This window comes from Benincasa hispida, chromosome 4, assembly GCF_027475165.1.
Source record: "Benincasa hispida cultivar pf3 chromosome 4, pf3_genome.v1.1, whole genome shotgun sequence".
NCBI classification, from domain to species: Eukaryota; Viridiplantae; Streptophyta; class Magnoliopsida; order Cucurbitales; family Cucurbitaceae; genus Benincasa; species Benincasa hispida.
Window position 1 is genome coordinate 32,579,735 of NC_143481.1, and position 18,956 is coordinate 32,598,690.

The following is an 18,956-nucleotide window of genomic DNA, read 5'->3' on the forward strand; positions in this document are numbered from 1 at the left end:
AAAAACGGGATCTTGCACTGGCAAATCTCCCCTCTGGTTTCCAGCAGGTGCCACATTCTCTTCAGCCATACTTCTTCACCAATTAGGTTAGCCGTGATGAACTCTACGTGAAGAATACACTTGATCTCTGGGTCCGCTTAGAATTACCAGATCACTCTAGCACTTATAAGCCGTCAGATTGCTCTCCACGTTGAACAATCATTACAAAGAGATTTGTCCTGCATATAGCATAAAAATATTCAACATTAACTATTAACCAATGTCCCTGACAACGACGCCATAAACTTGTTGACTCACTTTTGGATAGGTAAGGATGTATGATGTTCTATGCTCATGATGATGTGATACTACTTCTGAATATGCGTTAATTATGGTTGTTCATGTAGTATGCCATGCGCTAGCACAAGTTTCCTTATGATGGAACCAAGTGTAATTCCACCGCAAGTTTCTCGGTGTGATCCGAGGTCGAACACGGGGACTTGTTTAGGTTATTGTGGTATGTTCATGATATATGCGACCAGGTTTTCAATCTTTAAAAGTGTGTGTGTACAGGTATATAAAGTGCAATAAAATAAAGTAAAGTAGTAAATATGCGATAATAAAATAAAAATACAGTAAACCTAAGCTAGATGATACAAGATACAGGCTTCATGTACAAGATGCTAGGGTCAAGGCTGGCTATGAAAGATGTGCAAAGACGTGGGATGCGGCAACAAGTCTTATGAATAGAATAGAAAGAGAAAGACAAATAATATAAACAACGCAAGTTCTTAATTGCATTGAAGCTGGCGTACACCTCTCGGTGATCGGCCACGCTCCCACATGTCTGTGGTTAAACAGAGACTAACGTAATGAACACAAGGTTGCTTCCATGTCTGGAAGTACTACTCACTTTAGTTAATGCATTCTTCTAACCCTCTCTCGATAGATCAGAATGGCATCTTCACTTTTGCTCTCACAGGTGAAGATGTCGTCTAGCATGCATTAGCTAAACGCATTTTATATCTTTAACATAAATTAAGTACTTGGTTAATTCATATTGCTTATCAGAGAATTAAGAAAACATCATGAAGAAAGTGATTGACGGGTGAACAGAAATAGACAGAAAATGGTAAATGGAAGCACAGTGAAGTACAACGATGAAAGAGATACACAGAAACAAATAAGTGCCAAGACATTGTGTGATTAGTTTCTCATGAGCCTTTAGCGCAAGTGGTGACTTGGTCTCCTGAAAAAGGAAGCATGCTTTGTCCGAGGTCACCCAACATAGGATTTCTCTAAGTTAAGCACGCTTAACTTTGGAGTTCTTATGGTTGAGCCACCGAAAAGGAAGATGCACCTTGTTAGTATTGGTAGTAACTTTCAATTCTTTTAAGCCTTTCTTAACCATACTTTCATGTCCTCAGGATCCCTCTCGTTCGGATGTGATACCGGTTTATTCATGTATCCCTCTGAACTCGGGTCGTTACAGTAAGTCTCTATTATTAATGGCGTTATGTAAAAAGACTATTCATTTCTTAGTCCGATCTTATACAAACCCTTTTGTATAGAACACCGCCGCTCACATTTCTCCACATGAATGATCAAGAACAAATCATTTGTAACATTTTACAACAATTATACCATCTACAAAGCGGATCGTATTCGTGGTGTCACCAGGATAAGATATCCATCTACTACATTCCATTTAGGTTATCACTTAAACATAATCTACCTATATGTCTCTACATACATATTTAAGCTACATAAGATAATCTTGGATGTTAGTTTATTGGTTTTGTGGGTTAATGCTACTAAATTTTGAATAAAATATCTCATATTTTATTAAATAAATAAATCGTTTGTACATTACAATTACAAACTACAAAACTCACAAGATTTATGGCATCAACCCCAACAATATCAAGAGCAACATTATAAGCAAAAATGTTATCAATAACTATATGAGCTCAGTTCCATATTTTCTTGTCATGACATAGTTTATTGAAATCTCATTATTATCTTTATGTATTCTATCTTCCTCATTGTCATGTCATGAATTTCTTCATGAGTATTTACATCCTCAACCAAGTCTTCTTGACTATTAATTATTTTTATTTTTCGAAGATTTTTATATTTGGAACTCATTGGTTTACCACACTTCTAGCATGTTCCAGATTCATGAGTGAAAACTTGCTATGTTGGGATATCAATTTTCGATGAAACATTTGCAACTGGTATATGTGACTTAGTTACTTTCTTTTCATCTACAAATGCATTGGCAATTAATTTGCTATATTTTGCAAATGAATTTTCTTCTTAACTTCAAGTTCACATTGATTTGTATGAAGATTTAAATGAGACAGTAACCATGCATTTCATGTAATTTCTTTTTTCAACTTCTTAATTTCTCCCTCTAATGTTGGAAAATTTGTCTCATTAAAATGACAATCAGCAAATTGTGCAGTAAATACATCACCCGTCAGGGGTTCAAGATATTTGATAATTGATGGGGAATCATATCCAATATATATTCCTAACCTCCTTTGAGGACCCATCTTAGTACGTTGTGGTGGAGCAATTGGAACATATACTGCAGGTCCAAAAATTCTATTTGGATCATGGCCATAAACTAATTGTAGTGATGAATACTTATGATAAGATACTAGCCTAATGTGTACAAGTGACGCTACATGCAAAATAGCATGACCTCATACAGATGTAGGAAGCTTAGCTCTCATAAGTAATGATCTAGCAATTAACTGCAAATGTTTTATGAATGATTCTGCTAAACCATTTTGTGCATGAACATGAGCTACATGATGTTCAACACTTATCCCAATTGACATACAATAATTATCAAAAGTTTGGGATGTAAATTCACCAGCACTATCAAGTCGAATGGTCTTAATTATATAATAAGGAAATTGTGCTCTCAACGTAACTATTTGAGCAAGTAATCTTGAAAATGTAAGATTTCGACTTGATAATAAGCACACGTGTGACCATCTGTTGGATGTGTCAATTAATTTCATAAAATATCTAAATGGTCCACTTGGTGGGTTAATACGTCCACGTATATTACCATGAATTCATTCAAAAAATGTAGGTGATTCAGTTCCCACTTTGATTGGTGATGGTCTAATGATTAATTTGCCTTGAGAGCAAGCATCACATGATAATTCATTAGATTAAAGAATCTTCTGGTTCTTCAATGGATGTCCATTTGAATTCTCAATAATTCTTCTCATCATTATAGACCCTAGATGACCTAATCTGTCATACCAAATTGTAAATATGACTAGATTCATGAACTTCAGGTTCATTGTTGCATATGTTTCAATTACTCGTATGTGAGTATAATATAATCCAAAAGATAAAGTAGGCAACTCTTCAAGTATATGTTTTTCATATGAGATAGTAGATATGATATAAATATACTCCATATTATTCTTTCTATCAGTCTCAATATGATAATCATTGCAACATATATCTTTAAAACTAAGTAGATTTCTCTTTGATTGACTAGAGAACAACGCATTGTCAATTGTAAATTTTGTTCCTCTAAGCAAAATAATATTTGCTTTTCCAAACCTTTCAGGTTTGCAAAACCTGATATTGTATTGAATTTTGTTTCGAGCATTGTCAGTTTGGAAAAATATTTTCTACTTGTAAGTAAGACATATATATTCTTTACTCATTTTTTAGTCACCCACCAAGTATGAAAATGATTCAAATTTCTTCAATAAAAGAAAATAATTACAATAAGAAAAATAACATTTGGAATATACAAAGGTTAACATCTACTAAGAGGAAAAAAAACATGGAGATGAATTTAAAAAAATAATATTAAATCTAGATATTTTCAAAGTTAAGGAAATACTTTATGTTCTATCAATTTTGTCAATTTTCTCTTCACGAGATTCAAAGAAGTCTACCACATCCAAATTTGTCATATAAGATGGGTCAAATATGTCATATCCTAGTATGCAATATTTGTTTCCACATTTTTTTTCTTTTTCCTTCAGAGATGTTTAATAGAGATCAATTAAGTGTTTTGACGTACGATAAGTACATGACCAATGCATAGTCATTCTGCATGGAAAACATTTATTTTCAACACTTTTTTAACTCTTCTTGTAGAGTTTTTTCTTTGTGATCATCATTTTGCGTGGTTCTTTTGAATTTTGAATGATTAGAATAACTGGTGGCGGGAAATTAGAAGTCAATTTACTCGACAACCAAATTCCCTTGGACGCGGTATGCAATACATGTTCCTAAGATATTCGTTGATAGTCATGCGTCGATGGTCATGCGTTGGAATGATAATGCGCTAACGAATGTATGCGATGACCATGCATCCTGCCACAAGTTTTCTTGCACTCACGCCAAGTATAATACAAACGCAAGTTTCTTGGGTAATCCGAGGTCGAACACAAGGACTTGTAGCTATATGATTGCAGTGATGTGCATGCGGTGGTTAAATAAACGAATGTTGGAGGGGTTGCTAAGTTAATCCTACTCCTATCTAATAGACAACGCAATGAGAATATGCATGAAAGGTATAGGTACAACAAACCTTAACTTGAAATGAATGTATGGGAAAATAGATAAAATGCGGAGATGATTTCATTGCAACCCTTAAGAGTGACCACAAGGGCAACCTTAGTCAACGCAAACCATGCAATCATGCTACACACACATGAACCTAACTCTAGGACGTATGCGGTGTATCTGCGATATTGCCGAGAAGCCTATGCCTGCCTAGACCTCCATAACCAGCTCACTAGCTCTTGCCGCATGAGCGTGGCTGCCGAATAACCCCTTGTTCTACTTCCTGGACGCATGAAAATCCAATCTGTAGGGTGCATACGCTGAGTGAAGCAAACAGAGCTTATCTCTAAGATCCCCATTCTTGCCTATGTGTTCCAATCCGCTCTCTCGAGTCTTAGATTTGGGTTTTAGACTACTCTCTCGAGTATGCCTAAATGATGAATGATGCACTCATAGAACAACGTAATCGCATGAACTTGGTTGACACAAGATTACTCCTATCTCTAGTGAACAATGCATGCATTGCTTAATGCGTCTAACCACTTACCCTCCCAAGTAGTTGATTGTTGCTGACTTTACTCATAGACAAGCAATGCATTAGCCTATAGACAGGCGTTGTAGAAACTTCACATTAAGTAAATAAGATTACTCACACACTCACACAACGCACACCTCTCGGTGGGTTACTACATGTTTCATATCCCTAATCCACATGACTAAGTATGCAATACCCAAGCAATCCCACTAAGTGTTGCAATGAAAGTAAAAATGCTAAGCAAAGAAGATGGAGATGGAGTTGAAGGAACAAAGAAATGCATTGAAAACAGATTGTATTAATTCCTTAATTCCAAAATTTCATACAATACAATATGAGAAAAGAAAGAAAAAGGAAATGACCGGCTGGAAACAAATATTTGATCTCAGGGGATGTGCGTCAAGGCTACTGGTGGTGCCATGGATGGGCAAAGGAGCTGACTCTCTCGAGATCTAGCTCCGGTCAAAGGCTCCGATCGTCACTCAGAATGGATGAAGGAGGTGAAGAACTCTCAACCATCTTCTCATGCAATTTTTCTGGATCACGGAAAAAATCCCCGGGTTGAGGGATAATCTCCGGATGATTTGAATTTCAGCTCATCGGCCTCTATTTATAGAGCTTGGGTTGCCGACAACATTAATTAGACTGCTCTGAATCTGACGTTCGGTGCGTTTGTCCTTTCTAAACCTCTTCCACTAACGGCGTGGTAGGTGAAATGTCAATATCATCTTTTGGATTTTCTCGAGGTAGATGCGTTGATGCATTCATTCCACCTACCTTGTGTTGATCCCATTAGTTTGCGTTGTCGCGCAGTCGCAGTCATTCAATGAGCACATTCGCTTAATACAGCAACTCAACATGATGACCGCAATCCCCATGCGATAGACGCATGCGGCTGATCACCACAACACTCATGCGTTGATCTAATGCGTTTTCCTTGCGATGGAGAGCTTCTCCGTATGCGGTCATCTATGCAGTGGTCTGGTTTCCACGTTTGCGTCCATTTCCTACATTAGCTACAAAAATAGAACATTGAACGCATAATTAACGCAAAATAACCGGTTAGCTAAGATTCATCATACTGATCGACGCAAGCTCACTTTCTCGTGAATTCCTATCATGATTGCCGCATATTCTGCCTAACAACCTTCATAATTCTAAGTAAAAGGCCTAAGATGACATGCATTTCTGCATGTCATCAATAACCACCACGAAAATAATAATTATTTTTTCCTCTGCCATGGTCACGACCTCTACCACGAACATGACCTCACCACAATTATTATTAAAATTCACAGCATTCACTTTAAGGAATGGTTTCGTTCCAGTTGATCGATATTCGTGATTTTTCATTAATAACTCATTATTTTGTTCGACCACAAGAAGATATGAAATTAGTTCAGTAATTGTTTAAAACCCTTCTCTCAATATTGCTGCTGCAGGAGCATATTCGAGACATGAAATGTAGAAAATGTCTTATCTAACATATCAGCACTAGTAATTTTCTCTCCGCATAACAATAGTTTCAAATTTATTTTAAACAATACAGATTTGTAATCACTTATTGATTTGAAATCTTGTAGCCTCAAGTGCATTCACTCATAACAAGCTTTAGGAAGAATAACTTTTTTTTTTTATCATACCCATCTTTCAAAATTTTTCATAAGATACGGGGATCTTTTATTATAAGATACTCTATTTTAATCCCTCGTGAAGATGATGATAAAGGAAAATCATAGTTTTTCCTTTGTCCGGACTAGATGTTATATTTTCTTCTTTAATAGTCACTCTAAGATTCATAGCATCCCAGTGGATTTTTGCATCAAGTACCCATGACAAATAATTACTGTTGTTAATATCAAGGGTGGCAAATTCTAATTTGTGAGATTTGTCATGGTAACACTATCATGAAATATTGTATTTATATTATAAATTTAATAGATATTAAATATGCAAAATAATGTTAAATTTATTAATTATAACGAAGAGGGAAACCCCGACATACTATTAAGCCTACCTTTAGCGAGGAAAACAATAGGAGCTCGTGCTGATAATGTGTTGTGAATTTGAGGCATACAACGACGCACAACAAAGAACACGGATATGGAAAAAAAATATAGTATAATAATAATATATAATAAACTGAATAAATATTAAAATATAATATAATATATAAATATATTAAATAAATAAATAACAAAAAGTAAATAAAATAACAAAGAATGGATTTCTCCACTTTTTCCAATCTTTTTGGTTCCAAAACCCACAAAATGTCACTATTTATAGACAATTTGACGGTGGATTACATGGACACTAATAGCGTGTAATCTTGAGACACAAAAACAAGTAATGGATAAGTGACATATGACCAATATATACTAATAATGAATATTTATATTACACCTAATTTAACATATTTATAATTATTATTATTTTTTGTTTTAAGCAAAAATATAATATTATTAGTCAAATTATATTTTCATAAAATATTAATAAATATGTGTACATTTTCTTAAACTAAACTCTTTGCTCCCAGCTTAAGATTTACATAAAGTTTATATTAAAATTTAATTGATTTAAATTGATTTAACTCCGTTTCACCCTGAAAATATTTTTTTTTAAAAAATTACCTTTAAATATTAATTATAATCGATAAGATGGACTTGATATAATAATTTGGATCTTCTACCAATTCTAAGCTAACTACATATTTTTAATAAAATATATTACTTATATGTTTATATTATATATTTACATATTATTGTCAATATAAATATAATTTAGCAATTTACTTTCTAGAGAAAAATTGGAAGTTCAAATTGTATTATACTAAGAAAATCTAAAATATATTAACAAAATAGTTTCACCCTTCCAAATATACATGGGTACAATAATATTGATTTGTGAATAAAGAAACAATACAAAATATTCTCAACTTTGGAGTAGATTTCCATTATTCTCTAAGACTAAATAAAAATTGAAAGATATGCCTACGTAATATTATTTGCAATTATATAAAATATGATGATGATTGTTACCATTTATCTCCTCTAAAAAATTTCGTTAAAATAATTTCAATAATCAAATTTTGCACATAAATTGCCCCTCAATTTACGTGAATGAGGTAAATGAAATCGTGCACGCATTTAAGTTCTTAGATATTAGTTTTTTTAATCTTATTATAACTAAATTCTCTTAAGAATATTTCTCTAAGAATATTTTTCTTAAAAACAAATTTAAAAATGAAACTTCTTAAATTCTAGGTATATATGTACGTATAAACTAGGACTGTTTTTAAATATAAGAAAATAAATTAAAATATTTATAAATATAGTAAAATTTAATTATCTATCTATAATAAATCGTGATAATATGTATCTATGTGTATCATGGTAGACACAAATAATAGCCTATTGTAGTATATTGCAGGTAGGATGTGTATTTTACTATTATTTAAAAATATTTTTAACAGTTTTGTCATTTAAAATAATTTTCTTCTAAATTAAGTGGTATTTTATATAATTTAAACAAATTATTTTAAAGATCGAAATTTAAACAAACTTCCAAATTCTTAGTTTTCCATTTTTGTTTACAACATATTGGCATGGAAAAATCAAATATTTAATTTCGAGGTTGATAATAAAAACACTATGTCAATTGAGCTGATAATAAAACTCCAACCCATAAATGAATAAGAAACTATAGTACCTTTTGATTGAAAATATGTTCAAATTTGGGTTAGATTGAGAACAAGGACCGGTAGATATGGAACTAAAAGAAGGAAGAAAAAAAAAAAAAAACTATGATAATGATTGTATTTTAAGTATTGGCAAATATGGTACTTTTAAATTTTGGAGTTATATCAATTATAATCTTAAATTTTCATAAACAAATCATTTTAGATATTCCTTTATGATTTTGTTTTAAATTTTTTGAAGCATAATTTTATACTTGTATAAACTTCTTCAAATGCATAGATTAACCTAATATTAGAGAAACATATTAGAATCAAATGAATAGTGGATTTCAATAAGATATGAGTGATATTTTATCTTTTAGTATGCGTCTATTTTTCTTTACATAGAAAAAATTACCTATAATTTTTTTAGCAACGTTTTGATAGAATTCTGAGAGAAGGACAATTTTATTTAAGTGATTTTAAGTCAAAGAAGTTAAACACTGGTAAATATTAATTTGAAATTTAATTGGTATAACTAAGAATCAAAATAAAAAAATTTAATGTTATAGCTCATGAGTTGCCAAACATACCCTTTTTTTCACACAGTGTCCTTTTTTTTGGACCCTCTTCTTTTCCTCTTTGAATAAAGCATATTTAGTAATACAAATTTTGTTTTTTTTTAAAGATTTATTGCAATTTCCAATAAAAGAAATTGATTTCAATTAAATATTAAAAGATTTATGTATCATATATTTAAATCATATGTCTCTTAATTAATTATTGATACATAATATATGCCGTTAAATTATGCTTAAGTTTAAATATTTATGAACTATAATTAATATATCTCATTTATTTCTAAAGAAAAAGAAAAGAAATACTAGAAGTTATTTTGAAACTTCACTCAGAAGTCAAATATGATACAAACTTATCTTCTTTTTGGATAGAATTGAATGAAATCAAGAGTTTCAGCAGGAAAAAAAAAAAAGGTAAAGTTAAATAAAATCCTTATCTTGACTTATAGATCTAGACATGACTTTCCATGTTTTGGAAATTTAATTTAAACTTGAGTAATAACACAACCACAATAAAATATCAATTACTAATTTTTTAAAACAAATTGAAAGCTTTAATCATTTTTAAAGTATGATTAACATTTGTTTAAATAATATATATACAACAACTTGACATATAAAAGAAAAGTAAGTAATCTTATTTTTCTCCAGAATTTTACCTACATTGTCTTTTTTTTAGGGATTCAAATAAAAAAGACTAAATTGTTAGAAAATTAAGTTTTTTTTACCATTTGTATCCTTACATGATGAAATTATTACAAAGAGAGCGAGTATTGAAAGGAGAGAGCATCAATAACTTAGTAGTAAGCATCGAGTGTCGATAGCCACTACTCATACTTTAAAAAAGTTATTACAGTAATTTTATCACGCGATGATGCAAGTAAAAGGTAAAAAAAATCACTTTTATAAGGAGTGAGCTTTTTTAAAATTTTTTTATTCGAGTTCCTAAAAAATATCAACTATATAAAAATCTCATTTTCCAATTTCTAACCTCCTAGTATGTCATAGAAGAAAATTTCTAGTTACGATAGTATGAAAAATTTTACATACTACGATTATTCATTGTTTGTCACATTAATAGTATTTAATAATTATATAGGGTCCATGAAATAAATAGTAGTAAATTAAACCATTTAATAATATATCAAATAATGAACGAAAAGAGTTGGTACTATGATAGCAGATTTTTCTTTCTATATCATAGATAGTTTTTTTAATTACAAATTATGGACGGAAAGATTTATACTACGGACCTCTTGTTCTTTCATATATATATATAAATGTCAATTGAGATAAACTCTAGTTGTTTATATATATATAGTTGACTGACTTAGTTTGCTCAATTAATACTTAGGTAATAACTTAATAATGATTTCTATTAATGTCTGAAGTGATTTGTTTCTTCGTTTTTAAATATATATAAGAAGATTCCATTTTCCTACACTACTTTGTATTTCAATTCCACTCTCCCAGTGATTCCAGTTTAGCTGATATTGGTGGGGTTTTTTTCTTTTCTCTAAATGGGTTCTCTGCTTTTCTGTTTTTGCCAATTCCCAATTCCTCCACCATGTATTCAATCTTTTTCTCTGGGATTTTTGCACTCTCTCCCACAATAAAACAGTCACTATCTGATATCGACACCCACCAGTTGATTAAACTTTAGTAAGTTTCCCACTTCCGTGCAAATTAATTCAAAATTTTAGCTTCTTTTTGCCTTTCCCCATTTGGGTTGTAGCGTTTTCCTGAAATGATTCATCATGAGAATCGAATTCCGTTCTAGTTTTGGGTTGAATGGGATTGGAATTCCTTCCGATGTTGAAGCTGCCGAAGTTAGCACGATTTCAATAGAAGACACTGTTGAATTGTAGAAACTGTTTTCACTGGGGAATTTAGAGTTTCGATTGGTGGAGAACGGAAATTTCGAGTAGAGGAGAAGAGGGTATTTGGAGAATGATGTCTTCGGGGGTGAATTTGGTGATGACAGTGATTGGGTTCACTGTGAGTACTTTGTTCATCGTATTCGTCTGTACAAGGCTTGTTTGTGCTAGGATTCATCTCAATGCTTCAAGGCGCTCCTTTCCAATCGCTTCTAGATCCGATCTCAGTGGGGTGAGCTTGTTTCTCTCTTATTTAATTTGCTTCCAGATTTGATGTGGATATATGTATTTTAATTTTCTACTGGTTATTTGTTTATGTTAGTCGCCAAGCAAAGATTGGATAATTTCCCTTCTTCTTCTTCTCCCTTTTTGTTCCCTTTCTGGGTTTAGTTTTGTATGCTAATTTATATGCAAAGTGGATATGATTATCTGCATTATAGTTATTCTTGCATTTCTGCCATTTTAATGAAGTTTCAGCATTCATTTCATGCAGTGGTATTACCTCCCCCCCCCCCTCCTTTTTGCTCTCTCTTTTTGGTCTGCTGGGTCAGTTTCATAGGTCTGCTAATGCGTTTTCTTGGTAGCCTTTTTGCAATGTCGCTTTTAATCAAATACTAATGGATTGGGAGTCTCCACAGAAACAAAAAGGGTCTCTGACAAAATGAACGTAGCTCAACTGCCATGAAATATGTACTATCTTTCTCGATGTTAGAGGTTCAATCCCCATGCCCACATATTGTAAAAAAAAAAAAAGGTTACAAAAGGGTATCTTATACTGGATTCTTGTTTGTTCTCATAGGCAGTGCTTGTGCATTTTTATTTCACATTGGTATTTGTCCCTTCCTTTTTTAATGTACAACTTTTTAGATTTTTTTTCAGGCGTTATGTTGATTTGTTTGTTCGTTTTTTCTTTATATATATTATATAAATTGAGAAAATTTTGAAAGATTACACAAGAAAACAAAAATGAGTCAGAACTACAAGATTGGGCTCCAGTTAAGAAAAATAAGATCTAAAGAATAATTACAAACAAACATAGAAACTAAGGGTCTGAGAGAAATATATAATCTAACAAGGGCCAAACACTGCTATACAAATTCTTACGCCCTCTAAAGATTTTGTTGTTTCTCTCTCTCCAACGCCACCCCCACCCCACCCCACAAAATAGCACACATATTGGCCTTTACTATGATTTGTTTGTGGACATCTCTCTGTTTACATGTTGAATTTCTTTGATGTAGTTGGAACGGGGATTACACGGTGTAGAGCCTATGGTTGTAGCCAACTTTCCAACTAAGAAGTACAATGATGATTACTTCTCATCTATGAGAAATGCTCAGTATGTGCCCCTTTAATTCACAGTTCCTCACTGCATTGGTTTTCATGATTTTTCATAATATTTCAAGAAAATCCCTTTGATAAGAAAATATGCGTATGTGTGTGAAAATACCGCCAATCATAAATTTCCACCAGAGCATTATGTTACTGACTGGCAGTGAAATACGTTATTGTTTGTTTCCTGTGGATAAGATTCTATTATGGCGTCTGAGAAAAGTTCGGCTGATGTGTAAATATCAATTCAACGTAAAGTATAATGGCTTTATCAATGAAAGGAGAGAGAATTGTGACTTCATGATTTACCTATGGAAATATGATGAGCTTGCAATGAGTCGGTCTTATAGTTGATTGGTTTTTCCCAAAGCATAATCATTTGTAAATATTGAGTGGGATGAGATGTCACAAACCAGATATTTAGCCCCATCACACTGTTCAGGTGGAAAAGCAGAAAGGAAAAAAGAACTCTTTGGGCCATGTAAGGTGTTTCTGGGAATGAATGGTGGCCTCTTGAAAATATCTCCAAAAAGTTAGTAGAATAGTGACTTCTTGATGAGATATTTTGGTAAGTTGCCTTTAAATAGAGTCCTAATCAGCCTGGGCCCTTAGCAATAGGTGTGGAAAAAGGAGTTGCTTGTTAAAATCTCATACTTGGAACAAGTGATGATGTGTTAATGGAGTGCCCTCTTTCTCTCTTTTAAATACACATCTACTATTCTTCAAGATGTGATCATTGCATCTTGGATGAAGTAGTTGTAACCCATATATTCATGTTAGAGTGGACCTGGTTCAATGGGATGATGGGATAATTCAAGAGCTCCCTATTCTTTCCCATTACCGAAAAATCCCAAATGATCAAAAGATGTGCTGTTCCCCTCTCAGCCAACGTACTTAATCATATTTACCAAACAATATCCCTCTCATATCCCGCTAATGAACAACTCAACTAAATGGGCCAAACTCATAAGTTCATAACAGAAGCCCTCTCCCTTACTCACTGATCAAGCCTGACTACCCCTCCTCCCGCTTCGGCCTTTCTTCTACCATATACTTCCACAATAGGGGTTTACCTCTGATCCATAAGAAAGAAAGCAAAAAAAAATAAAAAAATAAAAAATAAATGGAGAAAGAAAGAAGAAGAAGAAGAAGAGAGAGAGAGAGAGAGAAGACAATAGGAGGCTTAACAAGTTCATCTACTCAACAATATGAATGGGGAAAAAAATGAATCTTACTTTTATCATTCGGGCTGGATACATCAGATTTTGGAATAGAGAGGTAAAGCTTTCATGCTTCCTTTACATTCTCTGGTGGTTCTGTTGAAAACATGAGGCAAGAGATAGGCTGCCTACACCTGAAATATGGCTATAAGTTGTAAAATTACAGTTTATATGCTTTGGTCTATTGAGCTAGTTTTCAAAAATCTACCACATTGTCTTGATTATCTAAGTGGTCCCAGACTGATTGGTAATGTTAGAGAAGTGGCAGATATCTTGAGAAAATAAGCATGGCCATGGATGCTGGTCAAGTGTTCTTCTGAAAGTGGAGAAGTTTCTGTAGAGCAATATTTCTGAATGTCTCTCTTGTAGACTCACACATCAATAACAGAAATGATTCCTGCTGTGCATGATTTTGTCACAATTTTTTAGGGGAAGAAAAGACAAGATGTGGTTTTTTGATCCGAGGAAACAAAGTGAATTTCCAAATTTAGTCTGAAGACCGTATTGCCTAAATGCTACCTTTTGTTGACAGTTCGTGATGGAAAATAAATGATAATCTTTAAACTAGTGATTACAATTCCTTTTGCAGACCTTTTGGTATTATGGGATGCTTCATTCTGTGGTTATGTCCTCCATGTTTGTTTAGCAAATCATGGAAATTAATCACACAATATATAGTGTGCAATTAGAAACTTTGTGATTTCAAGAGCGAAACGAAAAAAGCCGAAGCATCAGTTCCTCTAGCCTTGGCTCCAGGGCTTTTGTGTGATTTAAGAACTTTCTCTAAAGTTTGATCCTTTGCAATAATTTGAAACATAGATTGAGGATGGTTTGTTTGAAATGAGGTTCTGTTATGTACCATCATCCATCTTCCCTGTAGTTCAGCAAATTTAATATACTATTCATAGTTTCCTATATGCTATAATTGGATTTCATACATAACCATGCACCACTTGGCAGAAATTAAGGACCTCTTGAAATTAAAAGGAAAGGATCTCTTGGATGAGAAGAAGAATGTCCACGCAAAAATTGAATGCAATTGCATTTGTGATTCTGTAAATCAGATATTTTGCATAGCGTTTAATTGGAGTGACATAGTAGTAATAAGTAACAAGATTGTTGTTTATGATGTTCTAAACAGTTCTTTCTCATCTTTTCCTATACTAAGATCATGAAACTGGGAAGTTATTTATTTTTGGAGTTCAACATGTGGGGTGGGGGGATTTGAATCTTTAACCTCTTGCCCAAGGGTACATGTTTAAACTAGTTGAGCATGATGGCAAGGAGTTATTTATTTTGAATGATATAAAATAGTATTTGGCAATTTTTTTTACTTGGAAGGAGAAGTTTCGAAAGCAAGCTTAGTAGTTTGTTGATGAAACATAGCTGATTGATTTTGGAGAAAGGTGAACTTGCACCTATCTTCTTGTCCTATTGACATACCCAGCTAAATTAGGTTTTGTTTTGAATGGCAGATGCACAGTTTGCTTGGCAGATTATCACAGTGAAGACTTATTGCGCATTCTCCCCCACTGTGGACATTCCTTCCATGTCACCTGTATAGACATTTGGCTGCATCAACACTCAACATGCCCGGTTTGTCGTCTATCATTACGCGAGGTCCCAGACAAGAAACGAACAATGCAACCCTTGTTTAGCTCAGCAATTCGCTCTCTTGACTCAGATCCCTGCCGTGGGTTCCCATTAAGAGACCTTCAAAACAGTGGGTTGGAACAACCAATCCAAGAGAACCACTGCACATCTGGGGCCAATGGAGCAGCGGATCCGATAGAGAATGCTGCCTCATTTATTGAAGGTAACCAGAATAGTAAAGGCTGTAGAAACAAAAATGTAGAAAGTCCATCAAATGCTTGAGCTTCTCTAATAGGACACTGGAATTGGTCATATAGAACTGTGTCCTAAAACTTAAAGTAGATGTCCTTCCCTTAACTACCTGCTTAGAAAGTTTGTCTTGTTATTTACCACTGTATATAAGTGTTGTTTGTAGTGAATTAATTTGTTGCTGGTTTTTTTGGGGCAGTTTTGTTAATTTTTCTTTGTACAACATTAGTTATTACACCATGAACTTTGCTTTTGGTAGTTCATCTCTCTCTGTCTGTCATATTTGTACCAATGCATGGTGAGAACAGCTTTTTTTAAGTTTTTAGCTAAATTCTTGCTTCTGGTATCAGAATCTCTCATTCTGCGGCTGCCGTTATTGTGTTTTGGAGTCTTTCATGTATTTTCCTGTGGGCTATGGGACACTGCAAGAATTGACCCAAATTCTTTATCTCTCCACTTTCTGCTGCTACATTAAATATTGAACCACTTTTGTTACCATCTTGTGGATTACAGTTGACTCTCACATGGATTTATTATATGCATTTCCGTCTCTCTTTTTTTTGTGACACTTGTCAATTTTGTCTTTTAAAATACTTTTTTTTTTTTTTGGGGGGGGGTGCATTTGACCCAACTTGTTTAGGGTGAAGTGGACTATTATAACCTGACCTCCTGTTATAATGTATGCAAAAAAAATTTGTGGATATAGTAAAATTTAGATTTTGTTTTCAAAATCTATTAGTAATAGACAATATATAGCAAGTAGAGGTCTTTCAGTGATAGACTATATCATTAATGGGAGTTTTCTATATTTGTAATTCTTTTAAAATGTTGCTATTCACTTAATTATTATCTCTAAAAGTGCTATCAAATGCAATCATCCTTATTATAATCTGTACTTAGCTACGGTAAAACTATTTGAAATCTTCATTGTCTATCATGTTTATTGATATGTAACTATCATCTCTCTTCGTTTGTAATCCAGACTAAAATAGTTTACATCCGAAATACACACTATCATAATTCAAGCTAAAATAATTTGTATTCCAAGCAGAGACTTTTATAACCCTTTACTATACCAATAGAGCGTCTAAACACTTTACTTTCAAATTCCTTCTTTTTCAGCTCAAAATTGAGTTCTTGGGTAATGGGTATTGTTGTTTTATTTTTTTGTGGATTGTGAATTCAATTTCTTCTACTTTTATTGTTCTTGCAGTAACTCATATACAAGGGAAATGAGTAGCGTTCCACCACCGTTTTCCATTTTTGGAAAAAGGAGAAGCTTTGACTTCTTCAGTCAACCTTTTGGTCAACCAACTTAAATTCTCATATATATATATATATATATATATATATATATATATATATGTATATGTATGTATATATGTATATGTATGTATATGTATGTATGTATGTATATGTATGTATATGTATGTATGTATGTATGTATGTATATGTATGTATGTATGTATGTATGTATATGTATGTATGTATGTATGTATGTATGTATATATGTATGTATGTATGTATGTATGTATATGTATGTATGTATGTATGTATATGTATATGTTGAAGTTCATTTTGGAAAATCATTGATGATTATGAATCTATAGATCAGATTATTTCTTTTAATCTGTGTTTTGATTTAGGTTATACACTTATAATTATACTTGAGTTTAAAAAATCTTGTCATTTTTATTTTCCTTATTTATAGATGTGCCATTTAGCTTTTGTTTTAATGCAGATCACATGTACTAAAATAATAATAATAATCAATAGAAATAAAGCAGGTCACATTAAAATAATAATAATAATAATAAAATAAAATAAGTAACTTCGTTAAAGGTCACATTACAGACTACACTTGCAGAAACAGAGATGAAATTGAATTTGAGTTTTGAGACATTCATTTTTAGGCTAGGTGTTCTTTTTTTCTTTGTTTATTATTTATTATTATTTTCATTTAGTCCATTTGTTTTAAAGTTTCAATTTAATCTTTTATATAAGAAATTTTCACAAATAGAAAAAATGTCAAATTATTTATAAAAATTTAAAAAAAAAAAAAAAAAAACACTGACAAACTTCTATCCGCATCTATTAGTGATAGACTTGTATAGTTTCTATAACTGATAAATAGTAGTAGACTTCTATCTCTATTAAAGAAAATTAAGATTTTGCTATTTTGTGTAAATAATTTTCCTTATTTTTCTTTTAAAAAAATCCCTATTATATTAACAATTTTTAGTTTTGCCCTCACTATTGAAGAATATCAAAATTGGCCAATAATAAATATACATGATATGATAATTGGTGAGTTGAAAAAAAAATCATAAGAAATAGGATCATTTAAAGCGGAAATTCCTAATTCTTCCGGTAATTTTTTAAGAAGAAAACATTTTTAAAAAAAAAAAAAACTTATGTACCGATTTTTGGTTTATGTATATGTTTGATAAGCAAATTTAGAAAATTGAATTCTACTTGAAATTATTGTGCAAAATATATTTGATAATATATACACACATTTTTAAGAAAATGTGTTTGAAATATTAGGTTGAATTTCAACTGTTTTAATTAACATATTTTATGTTATAAAGTTTGTATAATTATTATTTTACGATATCACATAATTTATAATAGATTATATTATATTACATGCAAAATAAACTCTTTTATGATATGAAATAGTATATTCATCCAAGTTTTTTTATGTAATTTATTTTAGAATTTCAAATTCAAAATTTAGAAAAATATTAGATACATAAAAATGTTGTTTACCGAATATCCATTATATGGCACACATAATCTACAAATATGTAAACGAGGGTATGTGTTCTAAAAAACAGTATGGTTTTTTTTAAATGTAAAAATATTAGTGATTAAATTGAAAACAACAAATTACAAATTTAATTTATTGTGCTTATGTGTCCATGAATTTTAGTTACAAATTAATTGATCTATTAGACACAGATGAAAATTTAGAGTTTTCATTAGACATGAAGTTCAATTTTTTTTTTTCAAATAGATCAATTCATTTTTAAAAATTTCAAAATTTTCAAAAACCTATTAGATACAAAATTAAAAGCTTAGGCCACGTAATTATTTGGTTTTTTTTTGTTTTTGATTTTTTAATATTAAACCTAATTTTTCTCATTTTCTTATAATGATTTTCATCTTTAATAAGTAGTTGAATTATTAGCTAAATTTAAAGGCTTGGCTTTTAGAAACTAAAAGCAAAAAACTAAATAGTTACAAAACGAAACCTTTAGAACTTAAAACATTTTTAAAGCTTGGAACAATTTATAAATTAGAAAGAAAAAAAAATCCAAACATTAGGGAGAAGATAGAGACCAAGATTATATTCAAATT

General features: G+C 31.8%; 1 protein-coding gene across 1 annotated transcript; it reads left to right on the top strand.

Annotated features, from left to right (window-relative positions):
- Positions 1-10,663: 10,663 nt before the first annotated feature.
- On the top strand, positions 10,664-15,851 carry LOC120076755 (RING-H2 finger protein ATL38-like). Its single transcript, XM_039030656.2, has 3 exons — positions 10,664-11,431; positions 12,441-12,538; positions 15,227-15,851. The coding sequence occupies exons 1-3, from the start codon at positions 11,273-11,275 to the stop codon at positions 15,624-15,626; spliced, it is 657 nt and encodes a 218-aa protein (XP_038886584.1). The 5' UTR covers positions 10,664-11,272; the 3' UTR covers positions 15,627-15,851.
- Positions 15,852-18,956: the final 3,105 nt, after the last annotated feature.

Bases quoted from the DNA above. Each gene is read 5' to 3' on its own strand.
- LOC120076755 (XM_039030656.2), top strand. From the start codon at position 11,273: ATGATGTCTTCGGGGGTGAATTTGGTGATGACAGTGATTGGGTTCACT. The intron at 11,432-12,440 runs GTGAGCTTGTTT...TCTTTGATGTAG, and splicing joins CTAGATCCGATCTCAGTGGG to TTGGAACGGGGATTACACGG. The intron at 12,539-15,226 runs GTATGTGCCCCT...TTTGAATGGCAG, and splicing joins TCATCTATGAGAAATGCTCA to ATGCACAGTTTGCTTGGCAG.